The sequence below is a fragment of the Lactuca sativa genome, chromosome 4 (assembly GCF_002870075.4).
Source record: "Lactuca sativa cultivar Salinas chromosome 4, Lsat_Salinas_v11, whole genome shotgun sequence".
In the NCBI taxonomy this organism is placed as follows: Eukaryota; Viridiplantae; Streptophyta; class Magnoliopsida; order Asterales; family Asteraceae; genus Lactuca; species Lactuca sativa.
This window is the reverse complement of record NC_056626.2, coordinates 387,665,945-387,675,753: the sequence shown is the minus strand read 5'-3', so window position 1 is coordinate 387,675,753 and position 9,809 is coordinate 387,665,945. Positions and strand designations below refer to the sequence as shown.

At 29.3% G+C, this 9,809-nt stretch overlaps 1 protein-coding gene across 1 annotated transcript; it reads left to right on the top strand.

Moving 5' to 3' along the window:
- Positions 1–1,340: 1,340 nt before the first annotated feature.
- On the top strand, positions 1,341–2,660 carry LOC111894664 (transcription factor CYCLOIDEA). The gene has a single exon (XM_052771453.1). The coding sequence runs from the start codon at positions 1,486–1,488 to the stop codon at positions 2,386–2,388; it is 903 nt and encodes a 300-aa protein (XP_052627413.1). The 5' UTR covers positions 1,341–1,485; the 3' UTR covers positions 2,389–2,660.
- The last annotated feature ends 7,149 nt before the right edge of the window (positions 2,661–9,809 follow it).

Genomic DNA, 9,809 nt, shown 5'->3' with positions numbered 1-9,809 from the left:
TATGTCTTTAACTTTTAACATATTAATTTATTAGATTTAATATGTTGTTGTATGTAAATTATTATCAATTTAAAGTTACAACTTTTGAACAGTTTTGACAAAATACTTAAATTGTTAATTTAAATATAACATTGCAAGGTCAACTTCAATATAAATTTCAGTTCCTCTTAAAAAACTTAAAGAATATTATGTGAATAGTTAAAAATGATAGATTGTAATGCTAAATGCAAAAACTAAATTGTAATATCAATTTAACTAAAATATTTCCTAATGATATTTTTATAATTGTTAAATGTTTTCAAATAATTAGCTTAAAATAACTTACAATAACAGTAGTTAAAAATAACTCTATATAAATTATTATATTGTTACATTTAAAATCAAAAAAAAAATGTTTGATGTTTAAATAATTACAATGATAGAAATTAAAACGTTAAGAAAATAAATTAAAAAAAATAATTAATAATAACTACAACTATAAATAACATTAAACTATATATTATATTTTATTTTATTCATAAGTAACCCGCGAGTAGAGGTCATTCAAAAGATTGAGATTATGTAATTTTAATAGATGTATATATTATCATATAATTTAAAATAGAGTAAATTATATAAATGGTCTCTATGGTTTAGAGTAATTTGCATGTTTGGTCTCTGGCTTATTTTTTTTTAACTCGAAAGGTCTCTACTATTTGTTTTTGTTACGCACTTGGTCACTGTCTTACCTAAAAAGACTATTTTTTCCCTTGGTTTTCTAGTTTATTTAAATAAACACACCACAACCTCACCCATTCATTTTACCTTACCTACCCCGTAATTTTTTCCTATTTAAATAATAGTCTTTCTAGGTAAAACAGATACCAAACGCGTAACAAAAACAAACAGTAGGGACAAAGCGCGTAACAAAAACAAATAGTAGGAACCTTTCGAGTTAAAAAAAAATGAGAGACCAAGCGCAAATCACCCAAAACCATAGGGACCATTCATGTAATTTACTCTTCAAAATAATTAATATATTATATTTCCTTAGTATACAAATTATTATATCAAATTTAACAATAACATTATTGTTATATTTAAAGAAAAAAAAATAAAAACATGTGAAGATTTCAGTTACATAGATGTTTCTGCGCAACACGCGGGCATTTGCTATATATATATATATATATATATATATATATATATATATATATATATATATATATATATATATATATATATATGTTTGTGTGGTCTCTTCTCCAACCAAGGTTCTTTATCTTAGATTCTTAGCATGAATAAATTCTTAATTTGAGGAGAAAGTACGGTAATCATCAGTGTTACTTAAGTGTGCCCTAAAAATAAGATTCTCACTTCAATGCCACACAACCAATAAGAGAGAGGCTCTCTAAACTCCAGCTAAACAATACCCAAACCTTTGCCTTTATTTAAATTAAAGAATTTTCTGTTGATTTTTTTAATTACTTTTTGTTTTAAACGATAATGCACTCCTCAAATCCTTTTCCACAGCTTCCCTCATCCACCGTTGGCTTCTCTCATCCCAATTTTTTCTTTTACCATGAAAAAGATGATGTTCAGTATAACTACCACCGGAAGAACGACGACCCATTTATCTCCAGCGACTTTCTTTTTCATCCCTACAACAGTTCTACTCCTCCTGCGGTTATGGAGAATGTTACTACAATCAAACAAGATTTTGTTAGGCAACAGCAGTTTTCTGAAGGATCAGGGTTGCAGTGTTCTGAAGATCATGATCTTTTAGATTCAGTAATTTCTCCGTACAACAAGAGATTAGCGACCTCGAAGAAAGATGGACATAGTAAGATCTACACAGCTCGAGGCCCAAGGGATCGAAGGGTGAGATTATCCATTGAGATCTCACGAAAGTTCTTCTGTCTTCAAGACTTGCTAGGGTTTGACAAACCAAGTCAAACCCTTGATTGGCTGTTTACCAAATCCCTCACAGCCATTAACGAGTTGGTTGAAGAAACGAGCTGCTCATCTTCAACAGTCACTGATCAATCCAAACTTACATTTCTGGAAACCATTAATGGCGGATCAGAAAAGAAACCAGTACTACCCAAGTGTGTTAGCATCAAAAAGAAAAAAACGACACGACGATGCAATAAATCTGGATTTCAGGAGGATCTTGCTAGAGACCAATGTAGGACAGAAGCAAGAGCAAGAGCTAGAGAAAGAACAAGAGAAAAACTGCTTGTTAAAAAGCTTGATGATGACTTGAAGACATTATTTCCTGATTGTTGTGATTCAGGTAACTTTTGGAGTCAAACTGAACCGAAAAATGAGTATAACGACATATGCAGGGAGTGTATAATGGATCAAGAACCTTCAATGCAATCTAAAACATTCAATCTTTCAAATTAAGAGGTTTTCATGAGCATCAAGGTGATCAAACAGTTAATGATTTAGATCTGAAATAGGTGTGCGTTTCTTTAGTAATTGTTTGTTTGCTTTTTGTTTTTTTTGTTTTTTTGGGTGAGGTTTAACAGAAAACCATTGGGGGATTTTGATTCAGCTTAGTGGTCGAAGATCAGTTGTATTAAATAATGGTGGAGCTGGGGTAATATTGTAATTGTGTAAGTACATTGTTGTTATTGATTGGTTAATTAATCAATTGGATTGTGATTATGGAAGCATTTTATGAGTGCTTCTTGTGGTTCTTAGTTTATCCAATGTTCATCAAATAAATAAATAAATAATCTTTAACCTTAATTTGTTAATGCATGTAGCTAGTTGAGAAATTAAGCATGTTATGGTGCTTAAATTTTAAAAAGAAACCATTGTCTTTCATAGAACAACAAGTAATTCAAAACTGAAGTCTCCAGCTTCATTTTTGAGTGTATACATCTAATGTGATTATTAATTACTATGTTATCTTCATGATGATTTCTTTCATCTGTTTATTTGCCCTATTAATTCATTATACCACACCTAAAACATTGGGTAGGATTCAACCAACTTTTCATAGCTCTTTTGTTACATTTACATTTTTGGACATAATCATTTGGACACCAGACAAAATAGTTCTAATTAGGTTTGTACATTTTATATCATTTGAATCCAAAATTGTAGTACTAAACCTTTCAAAAAATTATCTCTAGTAGGAGATTTTGTCCTGCTCTTTCCTCTTCATACTTATTGTATGTATTAAATTTAATATAATTAATTTCACTTATTGTACGTATTAAATTTAGTATAATTTCATTTGTTTATTCTAAGAGCAATCGGTATACCTTCGCCACACCTCTTATTTTTCCCCAACCAACCGTCACGTCATTTTCTAATCATTATCTCATTGTAGGAAATTGTCACCCCTTACTATCTCTTATTTCTCAGATTTTTTGTAAGTATATAAGATTTATAATATAATTTATAAATGAAATCAAAATTAATAAAAATCGAATTGTTTTTCATTAATTCAAACTAAAATATTTCAAATTTATGAATAATAATTAAACATAACTAAAACATAACAATTAAAAAATACATCATGTAAATCCTCTTCCAAATCTAAGTTTGAATCCATATCCAAATCCTTAATGATAATATGTAGTTGAGTTCTATGAATATGTTCCATCAAATGAACACATAAGATGTACGTTATGATGTGTATATCCAAGTACATAACCTTATGGAAATATTCCATACTAATCTACATACTATTACATAATATTCTATATGTATATGAGAATAATTCAACAAAACTTTCCTCTTTAATATTGTTAGTTGTTCCTATTGTTTGTTAAATTCTTGGTGGTTAATTGAAAACTTAATATTCAAAAAACATGTGCATTCTATAAGAATGTCTTTTTGGATCTTTATATCGCTTTCAAATAGACATGGAAAACGTATCGTGTGGTGTCATGTCGGGACAGTAAACAAATTGTGAGATTTTGATCCTAACTTGACCCATTTACTAAACGTGGCATTTCTTGTCAATCTATTTATTTTTGTGTCAAGTTCATATCGGGTTTCGGGTTAGAGGTATACTTTGAAATGAATCGTATCATTTAAGGTTGAAATACTAAACATGTTGAAAAAGTAGGATGTGTGTAGACGGAAATGAAAAAGTAATATTTGAGAGGCAAATGGAAAAATTCATAGTGACTTTGGTGGGAAAATGAAAAGAGTAAATGGAGGTGCAGGGTTGGATGATGAGGAGGAAAAAGTGGTTAAGGGGATTATATTTTAAGAAAGAATAGGAAAACTTGAAATAAAATCTTGACTTAGAGGGCTAATTTGTTTCCACATTACCAAACGACACACCCAAATGTATTCTTTTACTATGGTTTTGTTTTTTGTATTCTTCTAGTTTATTTAAAGAATTAAATTTTTTGCATATGATCAATTTCGAATCATATTTGAGTTGGAAACTAATAACCATAATCTTATTCATTTAATTTTTGTTTTGTGCTATGTCAATCCGTTTAATTAAATGGGTTGAAATACCTTATCCAAACATGATTATTTTATGTCGAGGTGTTGGTTTTTTCCGTATCTTTCAAATAGGGCGTTACCTATATATTCTTAGATGAACAATTAAGTACTTGAAGAAAGGATAGGATGTTATAATATTTATGTAGTCCTAATATCTTATACCTTTTATCCAACAAAAACTCATGATCAATTAATCATGCAAAAACACAACATTTTCGTGAATCATGAAAACCATATACCATTTAAATTTTCAAAAAAAAACCGCTATTAGTATATCATATGCTTATAAGCTATCATTATTTCTTTTAACATATTTCGTTAAATGTACATGTATGTATGAATGTGCGCATGCAAAACAAGTTAAGATGTCGAGAATGATAATATGATTTTGAAGACATAACATCCAACTATCCAAGTACATAATCTAGGTGGTGACACTTAGCCACCCAAATCTTTTCTTCAGTCTATCAGTTTTTAGTTATTAAAATTTCACTATTCATCTTGTAATCAGGAACATTGATTGGACATTGTACAGCAACATTTTGTCACGTATATCCATCACTGTAGCATTATTGTTTTAGTGGATTAATTGAATTAAAATAAATTAAAAACTCGTTGAACACCCAAAAAAGTAATAATCCTAGATATGATGACAACCAAGTACTTTTCCATTGGAAACAAAGATCAAGGAGACAGAAAAGACAGAAAACTAATTTTGGAATTAGGTCATTAATTTGCTGAAGTCTTTTTAAATCAGCATTTAATATTTATTCATGTATTTATTTAAATCAGCATTTAATATTTATTTACTTTTTTATTTAACTAATTTAGGGTCGAAGAAGAAGAAGTGTGATTGGGAAAGATAAAGGAAGATGTGAAGGTGGATGGAATTGCAGAATGCAGGGTATGATCTCAAACTAGGAACCCTAGATAATTAAGAAAAGTCAAAAGAATAATTTTCAAAAAGAACCTTGAAGTTTGTATGTTTTTGCATATGGAACCCTGTGTTTACTGTTCATTCTTGTTAAACCTAACCCTGAGCTATTCTGGCTCACAGATTGACCGTTCTAGGTTTATGGTCTGGCTGACTTTCGTATCAATTTTACCTTCCACATATCATTTCAAAAGGGTTGAAATGTCAATTCTTATGGATCATTTGCTAGACGTAATGCTCCGATCTAAGAATTATCATGAGCTTTTTAAAATCCTATGCAAAAACATGTCATTTGAAAAGAATAAAATAAATAAATTTCTGGTCATTTTATATGACTAGTAATAATAATAATAATACCTCAATTATTTCTTGTATTATTTTACTTAAGAAATGTACGCGCGTTGAATTAGAATCAATTAAAGATGAAAAATGATGTAATTTTAGTTTATGATGCGTGTCTCTTGTGTATTATAAAAGTGAATTTTTGATACAGGACTGATACATTGGTTTTTACTATAATTTTATTTGTTTTTTCTTAAATACCGGAAATACATTTTACTGATATTGAAATAGGGACTTTAAAAACATGTAGTTTCCTTGGAATAACTTGATTGTGTATGCTAGTATAGTAGTATCCTTCAAAATATTCTTTAGAAATTCATTTTTAAAATACATTAAACAAAAACTTGAGGACATGATTTTATCAAGTGTCTTATAAAAATAGGGGTAATAATTATCAATTATTTTTGTAGTTACAGATGATAGGGTAATATAATAATTATTAAATATTTTTGTAGTTACAGATGATAACATTGAAATGAATTTGATAATGTTAATGGTTAGTACGTTCAAATTATGGATTCAAATCACTTTTACCTCACTACAACATAAACGAAAATTGGCTAAAATGGAGTATGTTTCGAAAAGAACTCATGGATCTTAAAAACGTATTTAAAATCAAGGGAGAATTTCCCTTCTTAAATATCGAAATATCGTGTTTACCCAACCTAATTTCAAAATATTATATTTTAACCTTAAGATTTTAAAATATCAAATTTGCCCAAATCTTTAAATTTAATATTTTTAAAAATTTTAGAATCATTTTAAATTCTTATCTTTATTAATTGACCATTATACCCTTTTATAAATATAACTAGAACATATCATTTATATCCTTCGTAAACTTCCAAGTTTCAACATATTATATTTACTGAGTTCTAAATTTATCTTTTTTTTTCTAAAATTTGTCATTAAACAAAAACTAATGTATGAGTTTTACACCATAGATTTTGAATAAATATTGTTTTAAATGCTCTTTCGTGCTTTCGATTTCAATATATTGTTTTTTTATTATTTAGTTGAGAAGATTGAATATGATGCTTGCTTTTATGGATCCTAGAATTGGGACAATAATATAAATCTAGATGTGTTTGTATTCGTTGCCCACAACGGCACACCCTATGCTTCTTAGGTTTTATGGAAGCTCCTGTGATTAGCTCGCAATCAAAATTTCATTTCAAAATAAAACTTAGAACTTAAAAGCATCTTTAATGGAGATTTTTTATTAGGTTAATGTTATAAATGTATACTAACAACATAAAGTGTAGTAAAATTACGAATCGGATGTTGCTTGAAGATAATAAAATTATAATCAGTATAAGCATTACATAATGTATATTAATAAACTATTTGACTTTTGAACAATCTAAATATATCTCTAAGCCACATGTTAACTTCTACAAATCCCTAAATGTAGTCTGTGATGTGATTGTAATATAGAAGACAATTCCAACAATATATATAAGATTATTTTAACTTTTTCTTTAAACAGCCATTTTAAAATTTTAAAATTCATTATAAAATTTTAAAAATATATAAAAAATAAAGATTTGAGTAAATATGATATTTTGAAAGATTATCAAGGATAAATATGATATTTCGAAATTAGACTGGACAAATACAATATTTTGATGTTTAAGAAGGACATATACGAAAGTCTCCCTAAAATCAAAGTGCGTGCATATATCGGGCGTTTGCGATTTACTTATTTAAAAATTAAAAACTAACTTACGTTTTTTAATAGTTTAATATTTTATTCGATGTTAAAATTATGTTTTTAAAAAATATTTTGATTATCTTATTTGGTACCAAAACCTAATAAGTTGATAAATTATTTTTTAATTTTTGGTTTTGGTTTAAATGGTCTCTTAACTTAATTTTTTGCTTTCTAGGTGTACAAAGTTCATATTGACCTGCTTATTTGGTCGGTGTTATCTATTGCATCCGGTTACCTCTCACACCTAACCATTCTTGTTGAATAAACCTAGCGATGATGTGGCTACATAGGCGGATCCACCTTGGAGCCTGGGATATCCAGGATACCCCTAAAAAAGTTTTCAGTAGTATATTTTGTTTATGTTGAGCTTGAAGTGTCTTCTTCCCCATTAAAACCCTAGCCGACCTCACTTCTTTTTCAGTCTTTTTCTCTCGGGTTTTATAGCTAAGAGGGAGGGAGAAGCGATTCAAATAGTCCAAGGAAAGGTGACTAAGTGTAATGGTTAAGAGGCTTTCAAAGATTCAAACATTTGTATGTTTAAATCGAGCAAAAAGACCATGGATACGCAGGTGCGTCATCTCTTGATAGCAAATGAAGACATTATGTTTTTGACACAACTAACCACTCGGGTTTAACCATATAAGCGAAATCTACCCTTAAGCCAATTTATCTAATGAAAACAGTTTTTGGAAATTGCTATTTACCCCCCTTGAGATGTATGTAATGTTTATTCAAAGAATAATGATTTATTATTATTATTATTATTATTATTATTATTATTATTATTATTATTATTATTATTATTATTGTCTTTTATAACAATTAAAAGAATTAATTACTTGAATCGAAACGAATGTTACAGATATCGATTATCACTATTTGCAATTAATCGCTTTCGTAAAATGAAAGAGTGAAGAAGTGAATTTTAAAACGTAACTTTGTTATGGAAGTTGAACTTTATGCCTAATGCAATTACGGTTTTTATTTTTTTTCTTACTGTATATTACTTGATTTTTTTTTTGCGAAGATACCCCTTTACTTTGACCCTGAATCCGCCACTGTATGGCTACCTAGTTAGACCATGTGGCTTCCACATAGAAATATTTATTAATTTCACTTTTTATATATATAATTTGTTTCCTACACCCATATATAGAGCTCCAGAAGAAGAATCAAGTTGATTTCCTACCATTGTCAATTTACATGCCATCAGTATCAATTTTCTAGAACATTCGGATTTTAGGCATACCTTCAAGAACGTGTACCTAGTGAAAACAAAATCAAAACAAACATATATTTCATCTCAGCACTATCACCACCACAATTTATTCCACCGGTGAAACACAAAATCAAATTTCGTGAATTTATTCCACCACCATTGATTTCCCAAATAAAAACATAATTGAACCTAGCAAAAAAATTGTAGTTACATGCTAGGAGATAGTAGAAAAAATCAAACCTAACAAAAACTGAACGCAACAAACTTTGAACAAAACAATATGGATAATCTTTAACGTCCAAGGTGGAGGAAGTGAGGACCAAAATCAAATTTCGGGAATTTATTCCACCACCATATATTTTTACATGTTATATGACATAATAAACGTTTTCGAGTCGTTAAAGGAAGGTTTCACCACTCCATACAAATGATCCATCTACGTTTTCACGAGGTCCTAATTGCAATGATGTGTTTTGTAAGAGAAATTATAGTACCAACATCTGCTAATATAACAAGACATATCTTGGAACGACGTAGACGGATAAAAAACATATTTCTTGGAGCAGTAGATGCACTAGACGGAACACTTGTACATGCAATTGTGTCCGTTGATGAACAAACTCGCTATAGGGGAAGAGGAAAATGTGAATGTTATCAAAATGTAAAAGAAATTTGTGATTTTGATATGATACTCACCTTTGTATGGGCTGAATGGGAGGGCATAACACATGATTCAAAAGTTTTGAATCCTAACGTGCAAGGTGGAGGAAGTGAGGGCCAAAATCAAATTTCGGGAATCCTAACGTGCAAGGTGGAGGAAGTGAGGGCCAAAATCAATATTCAAGATGACTTATTTACAAACTTTGAATAAAACAATATGGATAATCCTAACGTGCAAGGTGGAGGGAGTGAGGGTCAAAATCAAATTTCTGGAATTTATTCCACCACCACATATTTTTACATGTTATATGACATAATAAATGTTTTCGAATCGTTAAAGGAAGGTTTCACCACTCCTTACAAATGGTTCATCTACGTTTTCACGAGGTCCTAAGTGCAATGATGTGTTTTGAATGACAAATTATAGTACCAACAAATATAACAAGACATATCTCATAACTAACTTTGAACAAAACAAT

What these genes read in the sequence shown, in the direction of transcription:
- LOC111894664 (XM_052771453.1), top strand. Translation starts at nt 1,486, where the DNA reads ATGCACTCCTCAAATCCTTTTCCACAGCTTCCCTCATCCACCGTTGGC.